General features: G+C 38.4%; 1 protein-coding gene across 9 annotated transcripts in view; it reads right to left on the bottom strand.

The window, feature by feature from the left end:
- The window catches only part of LOC132101214 (protein Aster-B-like), a 144,916-nt gene that overhangs the window by 5,606 nt on the left and 115,020 nt on the right, over window positions 1-24,290 (bottom strand). For 7 of the 9 annotated variants that reach the window (XM_059505968.1, XM_059505974.1, XM_059505969.1 and 4 more), the window contains 11 exons: window positions 16,935-17,019; window positions 15,676-15,779; window positions 15,491-15,586; window positions 15,328-15,408; window positions 12,256-12,371; window positions 11,973-12,144; window positions 11,697-11,889; window positions 10,796-10,942; window positions 10,280-10,398; window positions 7,794-7,936; window positions 7,603-7,706 (listed from right to left, as the gene is read on the bottom strand). In XM_059505968.1, coding sequence (XP_059361951.1) covers window positions 7,603-7,706; window positions 7,794-7,936; window positions 10,280-10,398; window positions 10,796-10,942; window positions 11,697-11,889; window positions 11,973-12,144; window positions 12,256-12,371; window positions 15,328-15,408; window positions 15,491-15,586; window positions 15,676-15,779; window positions 16,935-17,019 — 1,360 coding nt within the window. Of the gene's footprint in view, window positions 1-7,602; window positions 7,707-7,793; window positions 7,937-10,279; window positions 10,399-10,795; window positions 10,943-11,696; window positions 11,890-11,972; window positions 12,145-12,255; window positions 12,372-15,327; window positions 15,409-15,490; window positions 15,587-15,675; window positions 15,780-16,934; window positions 17,020-23,856; window positions 23,881-24,290 lie in introns of all 9 variants that reach the window. The other 2 variants (XM_059505966.1, XM_059505967.1) reach the window with 1 other exon arrangement.

The following is a 24,290-nucleotide window of genomic DNA, read 5'->3' as shown; positions in this document are numbered from 1 at the left end:
TTGTGTTTTTAAATGTCATGTTATTGTTGAGAGTGGGACCTGATAATATTGTGAGTGGAGCTCAGTACTGGGGGTGAAGTTTAATTTTGTGCTTGCAGCCATGGCTGTAGCCAGCTATGAGGTCCGCTCCTCGGTGAATTTTTCATGTTCAAAAATAAAATTTGTTCTCTGATTGACTGATTGACTCCTCATATTAATGTCTGCATGTATAATTCATAATGTTTAGTGTCCGTGGTATGAAAATGATCTCTGCGAGACGCTTCCGAAGTGAACGAATCTTCATAGAGTTGAGAGCGAGAGCGTGAGACGCAGCCTCCGTGTTGCCATATCCAGCTATTATTAGCATTTTTGGACTCGTTTTTCCAGTTAATTTGACACTTTAGAAAGTTAATAAAGTAGGAAGTTGCGTTTTAGGGTCAGCGATAACTTTATCTTATCTAATTTCCAAAATATTTGAAATAATTTCGTTTTATTTTATTTATTTATAGGTTTTTGTTTATTTTAATAGCAATATCTGGCAACATTGCATCGCCGGCATTAGTCTGGCAGTTATCAAAAAAGGCAGCAGCTATTTACACTAAGTGCAAATAGCTATAGATGTTAAAATAGCAGGATTTTCTGCTATTTATACTACTTATTGCAAATAGAGGCTATTATCTGCACCTCAGTATTGTAGTACATTATAATTAATGAGTGTAAATTTACATTTTAATTCAAATAATTAAATGGATGCCGCCACATTGGGACAATAAAGCCCTCCCTACACCTACCCTTACTCTACCCAATACTTTATTTTCAACCTTTTGATTATTAACTTAATTTTCATTGAAAAAAAAATGCTTTTCTGATGTGATTTGAAAAGGGAGAAAAAAGTTCAAAAGCCAAAAGACGGATTCGAACCTGGGTCGATCACATCAAAATATACTGTATATGACACACGGTTTATTTTCTGCGCCACTGGAGCTGACGGTCAGTGATTATCTAAAAAAAGTCAAGGGACAGGGTATTGCTGACAAGCTATGACATTCAGTTTTTCATCCAGTGGTTGAATAGTGTGTGTTTGGGCAACGCTGACGTGATTTAACCCTTTAAACATTAACTAACACTTGTTGCTCTCTTTCTCTCTCTTATTTCTCTCTTTTCTCACTATACCACTTATTTTCATTTTACTAGAAAGGGAAATACTGACTCACAATTAGTAATTGTGACAAATTGAAATTTAATTGAAACATTACATTTATTTTGAATCATTCAAAATGTCCCTCTCAGATCATTTCATATGATCATTATTTATAGTATTCTCTTTGGGGCCTAATTATTTTAGGAATGAATAAGCCTTAAACTTTGAAAGTTTAAGTAAACTTATTCTACCTAATTTATTTATTACCCATCTGAATATATGCTATTCAGAGCTTTACTTATTTGATTGCGTTTTACCCCTCTTTCTGTTTTGCTTATACACTTAACCACTATTGTTTTACTTATTGATTTCCTCTATTTAATTTCATTTTTGCATATTTTGCCAATTTATTATTATTTTTTTAATTTTACTTTTTCTTACCATTTCTTTACCCTAGCTTGGGAACGACACACCTGAGCCCTAAAAAGGAGACATTGCTATCCCTCACTACAAGTTACACTACAAATAAATTAGAAAGACCACTCTCTTTAATTTAAAGTTTATTTTGTTTGATTAGTTGTGCCGCAACTAAAACAACGCTCTCCTCGTAGTTGAGATAACTTCTACTGTGACTTACTGTGTTCATCCTCTCTCTCCTTTCCTTTCCTCTTCACTTTTAACATTTGTAGGGACATGTAAGAACCATCAATCAATTCTAAGTGAATGAAATACACACTCGTGTCAAAGACGACGAATCATCCTTATGAATTTGATTGTAATCATCCTCTCCTTTGTTCTTCCTAACCTCCCTACATTTGGAAACGCAATTCAAGTTTTAGCATCTCATCCAACATTGAGATCAATTTAATAGAGATACGTGCTGAACATCTGTCACCTTCGCAGCCTCCCTGCTGAGCGGTCCAACTGTAAGGTGTACGATGTCAATCCTGTCAGACTAAGGAAAGAGATATCAGCATTGTTATTGTATTCTTTTGTCCAAAACAAGAGATTAAATAATATTGTTTACCTTCTTGTTAACATTTAATTGGAAAAAAAATATTTTCCTAATTTGAAAAACAATTTTTTGCTTGTTATTGAATTTGTTTTTCACCTCTTTCTCTCTTTTCCTCTTCCTCATCAGAGTGACAAAGTCTTTGCATCTCTAGTCTACTTAGACACCCTGAGACCAACAAAGTCATCAACACACTTCACTAGTGGTTCACAATCACTGATACAACACTTAGTTGTCCCACCACACATAGGCTTTTTCTCCACACAGATCTGTTTCAGTCTCTCTTCTCCCTAGCGTGCCAACATGCCGCAGACTGCAGACCCCATTGCCCATGGGGAAGATGTGAACACTTGGCTGGGAGGCATGACAGACAGCCTCACTCCAAAGACATTTGAACTGTTATTATATTTAATAATAATCCTAATCCTGAAAGATTCAAACCAGAACAACAACCACGAGGAGCTAGTCAAGCTCACCAGCTCCCTAAGCTATGCCTTCACAACCCAGCTGAAACTGAGCGACAAGCACATCACCCACCTTCAAGAGGAGCTGACACGTGCTCAACATCGCATAGACAAGCTGGAAGTGAAAGTTCAAGATCAACTCAAAGCACCCAGTGAGAGGGAGCAGGAAACAACGGAACAAGTTATGAAGCTCCAAGCAGCCCTGGCAGCAGCTCAGCTCGTCCAGCAACATACAACGGCTGCTCAGAAAGACCTGGTAAACAGACTCCAGTATGCCTAACAGCTACTAGAGAAAGCCAAGATAGACATCAGAAACAAAAATTTTGAAATCAGTGCTTTGAAAGACCACCTTGAAGGGTACAGAACTGAAATGGACAATCTGACCCAACAACTAGACGATACCAACGATGAGGTCTACATGGTCAGAAAAGAACTCCAATATGCTTACGAGCAGAAACAAGAGCCAAGAAAAGAGAAACATCTCTTAGCCTCATCACTGCTGAGCAGAGCAGAGTCCCACGTCCAAGAACTGGCATATGACGAAAGGACCGAAGGGCAACAACCCAAAACCTCACCTGCTTTCACCACACAAGCCTTTCCTGCCAACAAAGAAAACCTCCGATCCAAGACCTTGGAGCTACACACGGGATGACTATCAAAGACCTCAACAAGCTGTCTGAAAACATCAGCAGGTTCAACCCGAACTCCACAGAGGGCCACGACATCCAGGCTTACCTGAAAGATATCGAATTTAATCTGGAAATGAGACCTCATGTGACTGACAGAGACTGGTTATACATCCTTAGAGCCACGTTCAGTCCAGAGGTAAGAAACTTCCTAGATCGACAGCCCAGTTAAGCAAAGTCAAACTACCAGGGACTTCGTGAGGTCCTTATTAAAGAGTTTACAGACCCAGAGTCTGAACATGGACTGTTGACCGCCTTGGAAACCAAACAAGGTCGACAAGAGACTCCACAAGCTTACTACAACCGACTCCGACAAGCCTACTTTGGTGCACACAACAAACCTGACCTTGTAGAGGATGTGAACTTCAAAAGCCTCTTCCTAAAGAATCTGCACCCTGGAGTCAGTCACCATCCAGGTGTCATGGCCTGTCCGAACTCCATGACCATCCAACAGTTGCGTGACCTAACAGAGAAGGCCTATAACAAACAGAAGATGGCCTCAAAGAAAGGTAACATACCCTCCACATTCTTGAACTCTGTCAACAAAGACTCAAGCCTTGCACTGGACGACACCCAGTGGCATCACAACACCAGAGGCTTCCATCAAGAGCCCAGAGAGCGTGACACCCATATCCACGACCGTTTTCAGCCCAACTGCTGGAAAAATCCATGAGACCAGCCACGCTTCTCAAGAAACCAAAAGGATAAGAACATCTGGAAACCTAACCAGATATCCAAAGGTAATCACCTGACTCATCCAAGAGCAACTTGTGTGGGTAAGCGACAACAAAACCCACCTCAGCACTACTCAGACATGCACAGTGCTGAGTATGCACATGAACATGACAGCTTACCATCAGAAGACATGGAACAAGTCATGAAACAACTGAGAGAGTTCCTTCAAGACCATTTACATGCATATGGCCACAAAGTTGATTCATGCTCGCTGTGACCAGCGACAGAATGGAAGGCCGGTGATCACCTGGTACACCACATCAGAGATGACAAGCACCTGTTCAACAACACCCGGAATGAACAAGTCTTTCACGGCCAACCGTTGATGAAAAATCTGAGGTACTAAAGACCATCACCTCAGTCACCCAACGCTCACTAACAAACTGTCAAATGAACTCCAACTCAAAGAACCACATTCCCTGTCTGTGCAACAGCAACCACCAGAGCACAGAAGGTCAGAAAGTCTGCTACAGCCAGAAGGCATCACAAGAAGAGTGCACATAGGAGACAATGTTTTGCAACCCAGCTTCACACAGCCATGCCAAACTGCCTCCGCCTTTCTGCTAAAGAACTTCCTGCCTTGCTGGACTGACCCCCATAAGACCATGGACACGCCCTCATCCAAGCCAAGGATGCAGAGAGCCTTCAGTGACAAACTAGAAAAAGGGGGAGACAACAAAGACTTGAACAGATCTGACCACACATACACTACACCATTAACACACACAACATTACCTACACCCAGAGGTAACCACATCTACTGATAACACATTCAACAAACATATTCTTTCCACAGGTAGAATATCCAACTTTTAGCGTAACAAAGTTACAAATACCCACCATGAAGAAACGTACAGCCATCCTCACAATAGGTAGAACACCTGACACAAAGTTAAGGTGCATGACATCCTAGCTCAATAGTAGTTGTTAGCCATGCTAGGAAAACCCACAGCAGCTTTGATTAGTTTTGTTCTTATTTTACCTATTCTTCTCCTTCCCCTCTTTCCTGAGTAGGTGAAAAACCTAGACACACTGCAAGGGTCGAAAGGTCTGATATTAGGATTGACTCGCAACACCTAATATCCTCCAGCCACTCTAAACTGAATGGAAGCCAGAGAGCTCCATGCATGATAGGTCAATTCATTTAATTGAAAATGAGGTTACTAGAAAACTAATGGTAAACGTGTAAATTAAGACAACCTAGAAGAACCAAACAAAGTTAACCACAAATTTGATTGATAAATCAAAATACAACAACGATTTCCAAAACGATCTAAACTATCCTCAATGTGCCAAACTACATTGACTAATTGAACTTAACCAAGTGTACCTAAATAACCTGATGCCTACACCAGTACAGTAACTGTCATGGAGGTGTTGTCTTGTTGTTTGCTGTGTTTGTCCACTTCTTCTGCCTTTGTTTCTCCAGTGATCGACGATGTCTTCAGCTAAACACCTCGCCGATCGAAAGGGGGATATGTAGCAGATCTGACCCGAATCAGACAAATTAAAGAGTCGATCAGGGCTTTGGTTGAAACACGAACCGAATTCCTCAGAAAAGCAACAGGAAGCCATAAAACATTCTGTGCCACAAGTCCCAAGCAAGATAACCAACCAACCAACTCTTTCACAGAACAGCTTTCAACATTAACACCACTAGAACAATTATTGACAATTTCAATTCGGAGTAGAGATTGTCAAATTTGGGGCAAGTAATTGAGATGCAACGCCGGACATCACATGTAAACCCATGAAAGTTATACACAATATCCTTAAACACTTCCCCCACCTAGCAGAACCAGACTGAAATTCCTAAGGGGGCCTTTTAACCTCTGGTCTCCACAGAACATCCCTATGTCAGAGAATGACAACAGAAACTGTCTTTTTGATGAACTCAAAAATACTTATAAATGAATATCAGTCCATCGCTTCACTCCATAATCATTTATATGTAACCCACACGTTTGACTATCATATTTATAATCACTTATTGTGTATGTCTTTTAATAACTATTGGATAGCTTAAGGATACATATTCATGTTTCATATGTATGTGTTTGAATCTGTTAGCTTGAAACAGATCTGACTATCAGTTATTTGTCAAATGTATCATTATTCTTGTTATAGGAATCATGTCCAAAATTAGACACTGCAAGAGCGGGAAAATTCGGACCACGTGCTTGATAAGATAACATATGATTTATGATAACCCCGAGCCAAGACAGTATCTGATTGGTCAAGACAACATTTGAGGTGTGGCCAACAGGCCAGTTTAAATACTTAGGACATCATAAAATTTTGATTTTAGCTATTGTTAAGCTTTTGCTATTAGTCATGTCTGCTTTTAGCTTGTAGCTTTGCTTCCTAGCTTTTGCTTCTAGCCATGCTTTTAGTCATCACTGTTCTTTGAGCGCGGTTCCAGCGTGCTTCGGTCTGCACGCCTGCTGCTACTTAGCCACGATGAGAAGAAACACCACCTAGTCTCATCAAACTTTACTTTTTTCTTTTCCGTTTGAGAGTTTCGTGTTCTGAGTTAAGTTTTGTAACGCCGTGCCTCCGAGTCCAACCTCGAGTGCCTGTTCAACTTCAACCAGCCACACAACTCCGCGTCTTCAGCCAACGCCCAACCACGGGCTTCCCAAGACGTCACTTCAGCGACTACTGAACTTCCAGCCCATCAGTGACATCTGGAAACCCCCTTTCAACGACAACTTTACACAGGAGACACAAGTAACTTTACCTCCAGACTCTGATCTTTACTGGTGTATCTAATATAATTTTAACATCATTGAGGAACTCAATGCGAGGGCTAATTAAGTGATTGATGGTTGTTCATGTCTATGCAATTTAACGTATTGCTGTAAACTTGGGATTCCACATTTCCATTCTCTTAAACTCAGCTTTCCCTAACTTTCGATCTTCCTGCAACTTGTGTGAATGTGTGAGTGCGTGCGTTTATGTGTTAGATTAGTTTATATGTTTTAGATTTATCTGACAAAGCCTTATTCATATTGAAAAGAGAAGTATCTTGTGTTTTGTGCTTACAAGTAAATGTCTTAAAACTGCCGATCTTGTTACTGTGCTAATTGATAGTGTTTTCACTATACTTTGGATATTAATATCCAGTGCAGATTTGATGTTAAACGGCTCATTCAGTGAATCGCAGAGCGTCTCAGTGATCAGCCGTGAAACACGGATTCTGTTCAAATTCCCTTTAAAATCTTACATGATTCTCTTTGAGCTAAATTGACCTGTTTCCCTTACATGATATTGGTGTGGGCAGAGCTCAAGGTTTCTCAATTTTGTTGCAGGTGCTGCTCAATATTGTTGTGGATGGGGCTTTATATTTTTGTGGTTCGAGTGATTGCAGGAAAATGTGGAGTGAAGCGGAAGAAAGTTGTAGGTGGTGCACAAAGATGGATGTGAGTGGGGTTTGAAATTTTTTGGGGTTAAATGTTGTTTTGGATGGAGCTCATTGTTGTAAGTGAGACTCAATACTGTTGTGGATGGATCTTTAGATGACTGAGGCTGGGGCTAAAGACAGTTGAGGTTGTGAGGTTGGGCGGTTGTGAAACTGTGCCTTACCGAGGCTTTTGAAGTTCTCATCTAACCCACTCCAGAAGTTTTTCTCAATGAAACCCTTCACCAGCGCCCACGGCTGTTTCCTGAACCTCAACTCTGTAGAAACCCTGAAGGCCAAATGAATCACATTGTTGTCAGTCACACCTGCCTCTCTCTGTTTGGCTTTGACCATAACAAAAAAAAAACAAATGTACCTCAGTCTACACTTGTTCTTGGCCACGCGGGTCAGCATGTAGCGGTTTAAGGTGTAGAAGTAGTCATGGTACGGCACGTCATGAGTGATGACTTCAGCATCGATGATGTAGCACTCACTCTCCTGGCTGGCCTTATACAGAGTCTAGTTCAGAGAGAAGTTGCATAAAAAAAATAGTAATATTAAAGCATACACATACACACATACACACACACTAGGGGTTGCAGGACTACTGATTTCTGCTAGTCGATTTCTCATTTAAAAAATACTTGAGTTACTCGACTACTTGTTGTTCATGCTACTGTAAATGAAAAGACATTAAATAGTTCTTATCAATAAACACTTATTTATTCATATCCTAATTACATATGTAAATAATAATAATAATAATAATAAAAAGTCATAATTATGATATAATATGTTACATTTTCATGTAACAGCCAGTATTTGTATCTGTATTTGCATCTGTAACAATTAAAAAATTATTCGTATCTGCATTCGGATAGAACGTTGTACATCTTTTTTTTTTTCACTGTAAAACCCAACAAGTAAACTTAACTCAAACCATTTGAGTAAACAGATTGCCTTGATTTGAACCATGTAAGTTTTTAAACTTTGCAATTAAGTAATTAAGTGATTAACTAAGTGCTGATTGTGAATTAGTGATGAACAGCAGCTGTTAACAAACAGAATCACTGAAGAAAAGAGAAACACAAGAACTACAACTGACTTCATACACAGCCTTAGATGAAATCAACTGAAATAAAATACATGAAATCTCTCAAGATCTGATTAAACAACCCCACAAACAGCATCACCAGCTTCACTTATTAATAACCAAACTGACTTTATTTCTGTCAGACGTCTACAGAAGATCTTATTGAGAATGAACTAAGGTTTAGATGTCGATTTATTGTTTCATTTGAAGTAACCATGTTAGAGATCAGTGTTTGCTTTAGTTGTGCTCTTGACCCTTGACTTCTGTCTTTGTGTTTTCTCTGGCTGTTATAACCATGTGTTTTTAAAACATGTTTGTTGTATCTCAAAATGTATAGCTTCTTTTTCTGAACTCAACTGAATTAAGTTCAGAGTACTTATAACTGTTAGTTTTAAAACTTAAATGGTTTAAGGCAATCGGTTTCCTCAAATGGTTTGAGTTAACATAACTTGTCAGGTTTTAGTGAGGCTGTGTCTGAAGTCAGTTGTAGTTCCTTTCTCTCTTTTCTTCATTAATTCTGTTTGTTAACAGCAGGTGTTCATCACTAAGGCTCAATTTATACTCAATTAATCACTTCATTATTTAATTGCAATGTAAATCTTCTTTCAGTGAACTCAACTGAATTAAGTTCAGAGTACTTAAATGGTTTAAGGCAATCGGTTTCCTCAAACGGTTTGAGTAAACCTAATTTGTCAGGTTTTTAAGGATATCTGTTTACTCAAACGGTTTGAGTTAAGTTACTTGTCGGGTTTTACAGTGTTATCACCGTTAAACTAAAATAATTATTAATTTCTAAAAATATATTTATCATGCAAGCAGAGAGATGCCATGACAAACGTTTAGTGATCATTTGAACATGACTGAATCAATTCAATGCGCACATTTTAACGCAGAACTCTTTAAGCGAGTCTTTTTGTGAACATCACTAAACAAATGTGCGTGTGCCAGGCAAATCAGCAAAATATAAAGATGCAAACATGTAGGCCAAATAGAAAAAGTATCCGTATCTAAGTTTATTATTAGCCTACTCTTTAGAGAGAACTGGTTTGTTTTTTGAGAGACTGAGAGGCGAAACGCAGCTGTTTGATTGGTGAGCGCACTGTGCTTGTTCCATTCATTCAGTTCATATCGTAGCCTGAGGTTTAAATCATTGCTTATATATATATATATATCAATAATAGAACGTGTAAGATGTATTATTATAGGTGATATTACTCTTGCCAAGCTCTGATTTCTAAGAGAGGCACAGAGAGGCAACAGCAATGCTGTTTGATTTGCGCTCTTTTTATTCATAAAGCTTGCATTCATTCACTTCACACACTTATTACGTGACTTTAGTGGTCTGTGTATAATATTGCGCTGATCCCCTCAACTGTTAGCTAGCAAACACTAGACTGTGCCAGCTTCAGCCGAATATTCAGGCAGAATTATTCCTTGTCAGTTTTTGAAGACATCATCCTTGCCATTCCAAATAAAGTATTCCGCTTCGGGCACACCTCTAATTATTACATTACATATTTTAATTTTACATGCAACATAGATAAAGTCATAGAAAGTAACAGCTACACAAAGTATTGTGATCCTAAAATTCAAGTGTACTTGCAATCTCTGTGCATGCATTATGGTTAATGCATGCTCGAGTAGTCGATTGTTTCTGACAGCGCCGACTAGTGGTTGAAGTAGTCGACTAGTCGACTAGTCTATGCAAGCCCTAACACACACACACACACACACACACACACACAGTACTGAGGAGAAGTCAGTCTCACCTGAGTCTCAGTAACTGTAGCTGTTTTAGGAGCCAGCGGGTTGGTCAAGGAAATTGTGTACATGATGGCCCTGGTCTGATTCCCTGCATCTTCCTTCTTCCAAGGATGATACACCACATCTGTGAAAATGTACATAATATAGCAGTTATATATATATATATATTGTTTTTTACTTTAAGTACTAAAATAAAAATAAAATAAAATGACAAAAACACACAACAAAATGATTTTTAATAAAAAACAAAAACAATGTATAAAAACTATAATAGTATCTCCATGATACTTAAATAAAACTGATCTTAAATATTCTCGATGTACTGTATAGTTAAGTTTAGCTCATAGATACATATAATAATTAAAATAATAATATATGATTTCAACTCAAATGCAAATAGATTTTAATTATTTGGCAAACAACCGTGTAATACTCTTCCCTAAGAGATGTCCTGATGACTCTATTAGCGTTTCTCTAAAAGTTCAGAGACAAAGGAATGAGTGTTTCTGAAGTGTTCAGACCTGTGAATCTCCTCTGCTCCATGAAGTCTGTCATGAACTGCGACTCAGTGAAGAGGATGGCGTACAGCTTATCAACACTGAATTTATACACCTCGTTAATGTACTGACGGCCGTTCAGATCCTCGTGGAATGCTTGAACCTCATCCCCTGAATAAATATTCAAACAAAAAAAGATGAGCTGTACAGCACTAATCAAGTATTGGCATCAAAATATGTGGAGAATCTCACACTGTTCACTATTCAAATTATGTTTGCAGAATAAGACAGAATATGTATCCACATGCAATAAGGTATAACAATTAACTGATAAAATTGATAAAATTAAGATTGTTTTGAGCTGCTTCCAAACTGGAATTTTTTTTTAAATGGTTTCGATAACGTGAAACTGTGCACTTCACATTTATTTATTTCATTTTAATTACGTGATATCATATACCGTATTTTCCGGACTATAAGTCGCACTTTTTTTCTTAGTTTGGCTGGTCCTGCAACTTATAGTCAGGTGCGACTTATTTACAAAATTAATTTGACATGAACCGAGAGAAATGAACCAAGAGAAAACATTACCGTCTCCAGCCGCCAGAGGGCGCTCTATGCTGCTCATTGCTCCTGTAGTCTACTACTGAAAACATAGAGTGCCCTCTCGCTGCTGTAGACGGTAATGTTTTCTCTTGGGTCTTGGTTCTAAATAAATGCCACTTATAGTCCAGTGCGACTTATATATATTTTTTTCCTCATCGTGACGTATTTTTGGACTGATGCGACTTATACTCAGGTGCGACTTATAGTCCGGAAAATACGGTAATAAAAAATACTTAAATGTAATTTTTTTCATTATTAAATATTACATTTTTAGTATACAAAAATATATATTTTTTTGTAATATTTTTTTTTTTCAAACCTTCATCATCTGTCTCTGAGGAATCACTGAGATCAGTGGGTATATCCTCATTGTCGTTGAAGTCGAGTGCCAGTGGTGGCACAGGATCCAGAGGACTGGCCGGCTCGCTGTTCCTCTCCTCGGCCAGCAGAGGGAATGCCAGCAGATCTCCATCAGGAAGGCAGTCTGTGTACTCCTCAGCTGCAATGTCAAACTAACACCAGCAGAGGGCACTATTTCAAACAATGTCTCTTAATAAGACCATCCGCGAAAGCGTGCAAGAGTGCATGTACTCACAGACAGTGGCATATCAGTGCTGCTGGGAGGTGTGGTGGAGGTGATGGTGGAGTGTGTAATGGATCTCTTGTGTGACGGAGGAGAGCTGTTATCTGGCTTGTTCTCACTGCTGCTCTTGGATGAGTTATCATTACTGACCTCGTTCTCCTCCGCTGGGATCTCCTCACAGTATCTGAACAGAGAGAGAGAGAATGCGGACACTTAGATGCTATATTTGTGCAACATTGATAATGATCTGAAGATCTGAATATGTTGGTTATGAGAGCATGCGCATATAACTCACCCCATGGTGTTGAAATCATCATCAGGCGGCACATAGTCTTCATCATCGCTAGTGAGGCCCAGCTCATTTCCATAGCACTGATGTACGAAGTGCCAGAGCTCTTTAGGACAGAGAGGCTGCACATAGAGTATATGACACTTTATTAGATAACATCACATATAACATATGTAATGTTGCTCAAAATGTACTGACAAAATTCAGCCTAATTCACAGTACATGCATAAGTCAAAGTCACCTTTATTTATATAGCGCTTTAAACAAAATACATTGCGTCAAAGCAACTGAACAACATTCAGAAGGGAAACAGTGTCAATAATGCAAAAATGATAGTTAAAGGCAGTTCATCATTGGATTCAGTTATGTCATCTCTGTTCAGTTAAATAGTGTCTGTGCATTTATTTACAATCAAGTCAACGATATCGCTGTAGATGAAGTGTCCCCAACTGTGCATACACACATGAATTGGATTTTAAGCTAATTCTAAAGTTTTGTAATTTGAATAGGTTTAGAAACAACTGCATGCCACATTTTTATATGGAAAGTTGAAAACACTCTTCCTGAAAAACATTTATAGATTTTCTATGTAGCCTCAAATGTCAAGTATACTGTACATTGGTTTGGTTTTGTCTTAAAAAAAAAAAAAAGTTAAAATATGCATGTTATTATAATTTTATACTTAAATTAAAATGAAAACGATGGAGATAAGCTATAGAAAGAAAACAAAACATACACATTTTTAGGAATGCCAATAATTACATGTAAATAATACATTAAAACAGTGCGTAACTTTGACCCAATTATAAAAAGATTAATTTCGTTGGTCTTCATTTTACTAATAATATTATTAAGACCAAAGAAACACATTACACAGAACAACTGGCATACAGTACCAATGTTTTTTATTTAGTTTTTCTTTTTGGTATCATTCATTGCACGGTTATTGCTGTCAATTACCACAGTTTCAGATTCAAAAGCAAATATCACTTCCTCTTAATAATCACAGAAGCTGTCAATCATTTCAGTTCAGTGCAAGCTCACTGACAGCTCTCCAGCAAAATATCCTGTTAAAATAACACTACAAATGGTCTACACTGCAATGAATTACATCATGTCTTATTAACTTCATGTTTAAATGTTGTTGGTTATAATAAAATAATTCACCACCACCATAATGATAACAATGACGATATGACTTTATTGTCAGACAAAGTCTGAAATTTGTCGTGCGTTACAGCAGTTTCCTCTTCAGGAACTAGAGCTGCGTCAAAACACTATGGGGAACGCGCTTAGCGTGAGCGACTCTGAATATACTGTGTAATCTGTCCAATGGAAGAGCGTGACATCACGGGTGGGGTGACATAAGCGACCAGGAAGCTATAAAAGCATGTGCCGCACAGCTGGCTTCAGCTTCGCGTCTTTCAGCAAGTGCTCTGTGTGTGAATGTCCTCAGTTTGTCTTGTAAATCTTATTTACTGTTGTCTGTCTCAGTAAAGCTCCAAAACATGTCTAAGAGCAAGGCGAAATCCATTTCGCGTTTCAGGCTGTGTTCCTCCCTGCCCGCGATATATAATGAGTGGGGATACACACAGTCTGTGCGTGGTCTGCCTAGGGTCGAAGCATGCTGAGGCGGCTCTCAAGGGGCCGACTGTCCGCATTGTGAAAGATTGCCAATGCGGCTGCTTCGATCCCAGAGGGCTCTCTTCGAGGAGGGAGCCTTTGTCAGCGTTCCCCGCAGTTCTGGCCCCACTCGTGGGGTTCGCAAATGGATCTGGCAGAGGGAATGGAGATGGGCGAGTGCCTATCTCCTTCAACTTTGGCCAGATCCGGCGTCCAAATCCCTGGGGTTGGAAGCACGCTCTGCGGTTTTTCCCCCCAGGAAGAGGGATCGACACTCCGCCTCTCTTCCCCTGAAGGAGGTTGACGTGAAGGCTGTCGGCAGGTATTCGTCACCCTACTCGCTGCAATATGAGGAGCTCTTAGAGGTGGTTACTCGTGTGGTGGCCAAGCTCAACATCAATTGGCCCGCCGAGAAAACATCTGAACCACAGAAAAGCAAGCTTGATGAACGCTTTCTGCGGGCGAGTCAGCCACCTCCAAGCCGGGGCCTTCCCTTTTTTCCCAATCTGCACAAAGAAATAGCCAGATCGTGGAAACGCCCGTTTTCAGCCCGCCTCTATGTCCCCTAATCTGATTATTATGGCAACGTGGTGGGGATGGGAGAGCGTGGCTACAGAGCGATGCCACGAGTGGAACAGACGTTCGAACTGTCTGTCCCCCGGGGCTGCATTGTCTCTGAAGGCCCCGGCCTCCGAAGGCCAGTTCGAGCGCTGGACACATACGTCCACAGAGCTGCCCTGTGGAGGAAATCGGACCAATTGCTAGTGTGCTATGGTCCCCCCAAAATGGGCTTTCCTGCATTTAAACAGACTCTCAGTCATTGGATAGTCGAGGCTATCAATGCCACTTATGAGTCATCTGGTTTTCCCCCACTGTTGGGAGCCAAGGCTCACTCTACATGGGGTATGTCAGCCTCCAAGGCCTTTCTAGCAGGTGTGTCCATGCTGGACATCTGCAACGCTGCGGGGTGGTCCACGCCCTCCACATTTGCAAGATTTTATGGCCTAGATAGGCCAGTTACTCCAGGCGCTTCTGTTCTCTCATCCTAAGCTGTGCTCTTCAGATACACACTAGGCAGGGATTTGGTAGTCTGACAGCGTGGGCACCTCATTCCCCATAGCGTTTTGACGCAGCTCGAGTTCCTGAAGAAAAACGTCTCTAGGTTACACATGTAACCATGGTTCCTCGAGGGAACGAGACGCTGCGTCTCGATACCATACCCTGCCGGCGCTTGCTGGAATCCCTTTTTAAACAAATTCTTCAAATTCAATTTAACCACTGACAGCCAATCTTGAGCATTTAAAGCAGCAGATGACAAAGCTGGAATGCGCTTATAACAATGTGCTGGTGTGTATGCTGATAGATTTATTGTTATAGTTATCTTTCTTGTTGTGAACTGGTGTTAACTTAAACTTTATATGCTGTATATACAGTACTCCTATACTGTGCTCATACCTTGTCCAGCAGTGCATTCTGCCAAAGTCTGAACATCATCATGTAAGTCCTGTCTCTCGCACCAAATGATGTGAAAAAGTGCTGAAGGGAAGAGAAAAGCAGGGGATGAACATCAAGAAACAACCTCTGTGTTAATGTGCTGTGTTATCTGAAAGCCTCTCACCTTCTCAGTGTCCGTGCACACCTGTATGGCATTGGGAATCAGGCGCGCGGTTTTCTCTTTCGTCATGGAGCAGATGTCTTTCAGTCGAACTGTAAGCTGTATGAAACACAACAACAAAAACTTAACTCTTCTCCAATCTCTCAAGAGGCTTTAGCTCCAAAAATCGGAGTTACTGTAAATCATACCAGTGTTTCCCAGCGAAAGATGTTGCTGTAAAAACAGATCCAGTTTTCGGAGAGGTAGAGGCGGCCCTGCAGGAGAATGTCCCGCTGGAGAGCGCATGAGTAGTCTACCAATGACAGGACAAGGTCAAAGGTCAAAAGATGCCCCTCCTGTTACATCATTCAATTGAATAATTGTGTTTTCTAATATTTTAGTTTGCATTCATCAAGTTCGAAATAAAAGTTGAAAATCACATAAAATGAAGTAGCTTTAAACAGTTGAACTATTAAAATTAACTATTAAATCAAGTTAATTATAATTTCACTTTTAATTAATGTTTTAAATTATAAAGTATAAATTTAAAGTCCAGTTGTTACAGCTTAATTTAATATATTCCAGTAGAATTTTCACTTAAGATAAAACAGAGGACTCATAAGATAAAACTAGTCTCCCAAGCACTTTAGGTGTTCTGTAGCTGGATGAATGAATCCACATAGCTCTCTCTATTTACTCCTGAAATCTGGATTAATTTTGTTTTTGAAGAAGATGCTCCCTCAACTACCGAGATTCGTTCATGTCTGCGCTAATCATTTACACCGGACTGCTTTGTGAATGAGGGTTTTTGCACGAGAGTTTCTCCTGAAGCTACACCTCCAGAAGAAGTAAGTATCACACGTTAGTTTTCTTGATTGCCTTTCTGAAAGAACTTATTGGCTCTCTGTAAGGCTGATGCTGCTAAAGCTACCATTGTGTGTCTGTTTTAACTAATGCTACCAGAATGATTGTGATTAGGAAAGTGGGAGGTAAAAATTGCATTTTAAAGCAATGTGAAGTCGACCGCTGGAATTAGTTCATGATCACAAGTGGGGCTTATAAAGTCTGTAATAGCATGCAATGGCATATTTTTTATCGTGCTGTACTCACGTCAGTGTAATTCATAAAGTGCATTTTTATGCACAGTACAATCAGATGACTGACCAAGTGCATTTTCTGTAAAGATAACAGGCTTGTACTAATAGTGGAGTGTTTATTTGCAAAGGCTAGTGCCGTTATTGCCGCGTGTCTGATCTCTTGAAGCTCCGCTCCTTCCCCGGAACACCAGCTCATTTGCATTTAATGGGGAAGACATGAAAATTAAGTGTTTTGGCTCATACCCTAAAAGTGACAATTTTAACAAACTATAAAAAATTATCAGTAAAGTATTTTGAGTTAAAACTTAACATACACACTTTGGGGACATCACACACTTTATAGGTCCCCTTTAAATCATGAGAGCTCTTACCAACAATAAGGCGCTCTGTGTCTGGTAACTGCTTAAAGAGCTTCCTGAAGTCTTCATTACGCTGCTTGTATGTAGGACTGAGGACCTACAAAACACAAAAATCGGTAGATGAGGAACACTCGCATACTCACACGTCCATCCACACCGAGAAAGATTGTGCGTTAAGAGCATTTCCGCTCTCACAGATCCGCTCTCTTTAGTTTTGCCATGCAGCAGTGCGAGATGAACCACAGTGAGTTAATTCCCACTGTAGTCACACTGCTTCTCATTCACAAACGCACTCTTCACACCTGCTAATGAGTGAATATACACCTGGCATCAGTAACAGCAGAGTACAAACAGCCTTTAAAGACAAATGCTCCTAGAATAGACAGGAAAGTCACTTCAACTTGAATCCCGAGGTGTCTTAAGACCAAACACGTAAAACCTTTTCTTATTCACAAAATTGGACATGACACACTCTTGCCATGGGAGCGAGATAAAAAAATAAACAAAAGATGATAAATAAATTTAGAATTATACAGAATTTATATTATTTAACCACTGAATTTTGTTTCAAAAATATGAAGTTAACATATGTGTATAGACAGTACTGACACTGTCAACACTGAATGTTTTTAAACTAATTTTTACAATATTAGAATAAGCAAATATATAATATAATATGATATAATATAATAAAATATAATATAATTCTTTTGTTTCTCATGTCCTCATTTTATCATCTACACAATGCAAACTCCCATTTATCAAATTCTACATAATCTCTATGTAAAATTATATTATATTATATTCCTAAAAATATGAAATAATTGTATTTAAGCATTGTATGCATACACTTCAAATACTTCAGTGTCAACATTTAATATGATGTTTTTACTAATTTCTATCAAATGAAAATGAGTAAATGAAATAAAATATAAAATAAATGCATATTACAGCTATACAAATTGGGGGGAAAACTAAAAAACATGCAGTTTATGGCTTATTATTATAAAATTTAAGTTTTCTAGTCATAAACTCCTCTGTGGAATCTTTATACAGACTCACAGCAGGTATGTCCTCATCCTGGTACGGGTCGTCCCGGGGGCCCCACTGCCAGTTCTGGTCCCAGTCTGAACCCTGAATTAACCAGGCTGCCAAAGCCTCTTCCAGCTCCATAAGAGTGTCCCAGTCGTCCTGAGAGCTAAGTGATGAATCCATGTCTCTGTGCATGTCTCTTACTACAGCCAGCGGATCAATTCGTTCTTCAATGACACTCCGGTCAGACTACCAGATCCTGGGGATATTCTTGATAAGGGTGAGTCTATAGGTTCACTCACCTCTTTATAATACGTCTACGATATCGCAGATATTCATCAGGGTGTGACCTCTATCAGGGTGTGAGTGCTGGGCTCTCCTGACTAGCGCCACATGATTCCAGAGCAAAAACACACTCACACGCAAGTGGCCTTTAGTAACCTCTGCAGACAGATGCTTTATTATGCTGCTGTTTGTTCCAGTTTCCCACCGAAATATTATTATTATTAAATATTATATTTCCGAAATTATTTCGAAATAAAGAGCCTCGAAAGAGCCTATGAAGAAGGAACTGAAAGTTACTTCCGCAAGTAATAATCTCAGTATGCAATGGTTGCTAACATCTCTCCATTAAAGGCTGGTTGTTGTCTTTCAAAGATTGTTCTTCCTGGAGTTTAGTCCATCAAAGACATAGTTCTTATTACAATAAATTTTCTTGCTTTTTCAATTCAGTCTTGTCAGACTTCCGATAAGAAAGATCTTCTACAGGTGTGAAATGGACCAAGATGACAAATACCACCCGGAAACACTCTCCACCAAATCCTCAGGTACTTAGGTCCTCTTTTTAATGATTTATGCTTTCCAATAACATCTCTCAACCCCAAACTATACTCACTTGCTCCCTCTCATTTGTGCCTGAAGATAACCAAGAACAAAGACTGACACATGATCTGCAGCAGTCATAATGCTAATAATGGAGTTCTGCTCTTCAGCGCTAATGCATAAATATCCATAAAGGTGAATGGATAGTTGCTCTCAATGGAGAAGCAGATGCAGGAAGCCAGGAACATTACAGACCAGCAGAAACCTGAGCAGATACTGCGGAGCACAACAGCTCTATGTGTCCTGCTGATTTATGTAGAGCTGGATGTGTGTGAGTGTGTTTACTTCTGCTGATGAGTATGTAAAGTCAGTTATTTATTAACTAAAAGAGTAAATAATGAGAGACGCCGGTGGCTGGTACCAGGAGTGGGTGTGACGACTCCAATAATGTCATCAGGGGATGCCTTTGTTTTCTAATGTCACAGAGACAAATGTCTAGTGTGTGAAATATACAGTTTTTGGGGTGCGATCTGTTGAGGCTAGTCTCTTGCAACTCAAATTGTTTTTTATTTAGCCAAAAGTTCACCTTAAGGGGATAGTTCACCCAAAAATGAAAGTTCTGTCATCATTTACTCACCCTCATGGCGATCCTATGTATGAGTTTCGTTCTTCTGCTGAACACAGAAGAATATATTTTTAAGGATCTTGATAACCAAAAAATTTTGATGACTATTGACTTCCAGTGTATGGACCAAAAAATAAAGACATTTTTAAAAATATGTGACCCTGGAGCACAAAACCTGTCTTAACAACAGCCAAAAATACAATTTATCGGTCAAAAATATAGATTTTTCTTTTATGCCAAAAATCATTAGGATATTAAGTAAAACTCATGTTCCATTGAGATATTTTGTAAATTTTCTACTGTAAATATATTCAAACTTAAATTTTGATGAGTAATATGCATTGCTAGGAACTTCATTTGGACAACTTTAAAGGTATATTTAGATTTTTTTGCTCCATCAGATTGCAGATTTTCAAATAGTTGTATCTCAACCAAATACTGTCTTACCCAACTAGCTTATTTATTCAACTTTCAGATGATGTTTAAATCTTAATTTTGAAAAATTGACCCTTATAACTGGTTTTATGGTCCAGGATCATAAATATTCTTTTATGCTCTATAAAGAAAGAAAGTCCCCTAAACCTACCCATCACTGGGGACTAGACAAATCATACAAAATCGTACGAGAGAAGTCATGAAGAGAACACCTCTCCAGAATGCCAGACACCATCGACTATGAGCATTTGCCCACTCAAGTCAGTTACAACAACGAACTGCAGTCAGGTCGAGACCCTGATGAGGATGATAAGCATGCAGATGAGCTTCCCTGAGACGGTTTCTGACAGTTTGTGCAGAAATGATTTGGTTCTGCAAGCCGATTGTTGCAGCAGCTGTCCAGGTGGCTGGTCTCAGACTATATTGGAGGTGAAGATGCTGGATGTGGAGGTCCTGGGCTGGTGTAGTTACACGTGGTCTGCAGTTGTGAAGCCAGTTGGATGTACTGGGAAATTCTCTGAAACGCCTGTTGGAGATGGCTTATGGTAGAGAAATGAACTTTCAACTCACAGGCAACAGCTCTGATGGACATTCCTGCAGTCAGCATGCCAATTGCACGCTCCCTCAAAACTTGCGACATCTGTGGCATTGTGCTGTGTGATAAAACTACACATTTTAGAGTGCCCTTTTATTGTGGCCAGCCTAAGGCACACTTTGCAATAATCATGCTTTCTAATCAGCATCTTGATATGCCACACCTGTGAGGTGGATGGATTATCTCGGCAAAGGAGAAGTGCTCACTAACAAAGATTTAGACAGATTTGTGAACTGTATTTGAAAGAAATAGGCCTTTTGTGTACGTAGAAAAAGTCTTCGATCTTTGACTTCAGCTCATGAAAAATGGGGGCAAAAAAAAGTCTGAAAAATGTCAATAATGATGTTTGTTAATAATTATCATAACAAAAGGTGCTTTATCTTGCAAGCATTTTTCATTATTTTAGTGTCCGGTGAAAGTATATACTAAAAGATTAGTTAAAACATTTTTGATAAATGTAAAATTACAATTTTATACAATTTTTTGCACATGCAGGCTGCCATTTAGACTAAGAACCATGCATTGGTTTAGTACACCTTGGAGACCTCCCCAACTTTAACGTCCATTGGGGTTCAAACCTAAATAGACATCAACCCAAAATGTTTCACTTAAGAAATTTCGAATGTTGGTAACCAAAGAGTTTAAACTAAACCCCAAAAAAACTACACTGATGAGTTGATTTCTGTAGAAAACAAACAAGAACAAAGGTGTTTTAAAACTGCTGCCTTAAAATAAGCTAATTCATACAAGCTTTGCTCCAATAAAGAGTCAGATGCTGTTAATAATCAGAACTCTCTCGTAAACCAAACATCCCGGCGCCTAACTGCAACACAGCACAGCGGCCGACATTCAATCTGGTGGTCAGTCGGGCACAGAACTCACATGATGACGGTTGAGATGTAATCAAAGTGCTCTCAGGGCCATGGGAGATCATTACTGCCCATACAAACACTTCACCGACAGAGCATCAGAAATGTTCTAAACCAGGGGCGTAGCCATCTTTTCAGAAGTGAGGGGGACAGAAATTACATTATATATATATATATATATATATATATATATATATATATATATATATATATATAAACGAACCATTACAATATAATATAAAACATTACAATATAAAATTTCTGTAATCTATAGCCTACCAGTCAACAGTTTTAGAACAGTAAGATCTTTTATGTTTTTAAAGAAGTCTCTTCTGCTCACCAAGCCTGCATTTATTTGATCCAGAATACAGCAAAAGCAGTAATATTGTGAAATATTTTTACTATTTAAAATAACTGTTTTCTATTTTAATATATTTTAAAATGTAATTTATTCCTGTGATCCAAGCTGTATTTTCAGCATCATTACTCCAGTCTTCACTGTCTCATCCTTCAGAAATCATTCTAATATGCTGATTTGCTGATTATCATTATTTAAAAGATATGAGTACATTTTTTTAGTATTCTTTGATGAATAGAAGGATCCAAAGATCAGCATTTATTTGAAATAAAAAGCTTTTGCAACATTATACACTATATCATTCAAAAGCTTAGAGTTTTTTTTTTTTTTTTTTTGAGCAGAAAATCAGAATATCAGAATTATTTCTGAAGGATCGTGTGAATGGAGTAATGATGTTAAAAATTCAGCTTTGAAATCTCAATAAATTACATTTTGAAATATATTCAAATATAAATTAATTATTGTTTTGCTGTACTTTGGATCAAATAAATGCAGGCTTGGTGAACAGAAAAGACTTCTTTAAAAAACATTAACAAGCTTACTGTTCAAAAACTTTTGATTGGTAGTGTAGAGGCAACTTAAATTTTTCTCTAACTTCAGGCTTATAATTGGCTTAGAAATCTATAACTGCTGGACAATAGCAAATAATAATGGTCTGTTTATATACTACAAACACTTTTTTATCACATTATAAGGCAGCATAGTTTCTTGTAATAATAATGTGTTCGTGTTTCCAAAAGTGTCTGTTTTTCTGTGAAAACAACTGTTTTCACACAGCATAGCTGGACGCTTTTGTCCATATTAGGAGTTTCCTGGTATGAATTTCTGCGCGAGAGCGCCCTCTGGCTTCGAGGATGAATGAAACACACACTGCAGGAGAGTTTAGCGCTCCATGGTGTTCATCTTGTCTTCTGGGTCCGAATAAAATATCAGGTCATGCGCAGTCTGTCCTGTCTCTTTGAGTTTAAATCTATATTTATTCACACCAGCTCTTGAAAACCTCTATGCGAACACACTTGACAGAAAAAGTGCGGGCGACGAATTTCCATGATGATAAAAGTGTGTGTGGGGGGGGGCGTCCCCCGCGTAATCTACGCCCCTGTTCTAAACATACTGTATAAATATAACATCAACACCACTGTGTGAGATCCCGCCCAGTATGCATTTAGTATGCATCAAACAACTCACAACCATGCATATGCAGTGCAATCAACCAATCACATCACACCGCTGAGAACCAGAGCCAATCAAAGAGATGCAAAGTCTATTCACTGCGACTCTTTTATGCTGCCGCCATGCAGGCCCTTGTGAAAAAGAAGTGTCTTTAATTGTAATGAATGTGCATTTGCAGTGTATTTAAAACTATTTGTTTGTTTAAATTGTACTTGCCGATCATATAAGATTAATAAAATAAAAGTTTTTTTAATTTAGTTTTTAAAAGTGCACTTCGTAATAATGTCAGATTAAAAGATTTCAAGAAGTATGCTAATTTTAATGTGTTGACTAGCATAATAAAAGACACGTGTAAAGAACGTGATCTTTTTAACTGTAATGTACTTGACATTACATTTAAATGTAATATATTTTAAAAGTCCTAAATTGCAACTTATTAATTAGAAAGGTGTATTTACAAATCTTTTAAATACATTTTTTTTCAACAGAAATGATGTTAAAGTATATTTTGTTGTACCATAATCAGTACAGTAACACTTTAACCATATTCCAAAGGCATGAGTAGTAATAATGAAATTACATATAAAGATGAACTGCAGTCTTAAGTGTGTAAAAAAGCACTCTTAAGTTAAACTAATGTGATTAAATTACAGAAAATGTTCATTTAATTGTAAATAACATGCAATTAAGTGTCTGAAAACAGTTCTGAATTCAGTTCACACTACAGTATATATTATTTAAAGTATTATTTGCTGTACCATTTTGTTTTTCTATGGTAATCTTTTTAAAAGTATGCTAAAATGTACTTCTTTTTCACAAAGCGGTATTAATGCATACTGTTTCTGCATTCAGTTTAGTTAAGTTCATCAAGGAAGGTTGCTACGATTACATCATTAGATAATCACACACATGCCAAAGTCATCATTAGACAGAAGCCAATAAGACTCAATTCAGTCCTCATACTGAATGTCTGGGGAAGGATGGTGTGAGAGAGAACAGAACGTGGAACGTAAAATCATGCTTACTCTGAGAATGTGCTGTCTCTCATGCTAAAGAGAAAGAGTCAAGGAATGAGAGAAAAGACAAAAAACAACAGATAGAAAAAGAAAGCAAAGAGTGATGGACATAATGTGGATAAGTGGAATGAAGATATTGTGGAATGAAACTTGATTGAAAGATTAGTGTAAAACTTCGCTCTGTTGTGGGTAATGGTCTAAAAAGAATTCAACACTTGAAGAGAAAATCATATTTGTATTACTATAATGATAATTAATTATACAACACCAAAAATGTACTCTGAAGTAAAGTATTAAATAGTACCATGATAACATTTTCGGTATGCACCTCAGAGTACCAAGTAATATATATTCAAATTTTCATATTTAAAGGAGTCATGACCCACAATTTTCACTTTTCCACGAGAATCAATGTATGTTATGATTGCCTAACGATTATACAC

The sequence above is a fragment of the Carassius carassius genome, chromosome 23 (assembly GCF_963082965.1).
Source record: "Carassius carassius chromosome 23, fCarCar2.1, whole genome shotgun sequence".
In the NCBI taxonomy this organism is placed as follows: domain Eukaryota; kingdom Metazoa; phylum Chordata; class Actinopteri; order Cypriniformes; family Cyprinidae; genus Carassius; species Carassius carassius.
Note: the sequence above shows the minus strand (reverse complement) of the source record. Positions and strands in the feature narration are given on the sequence as shown.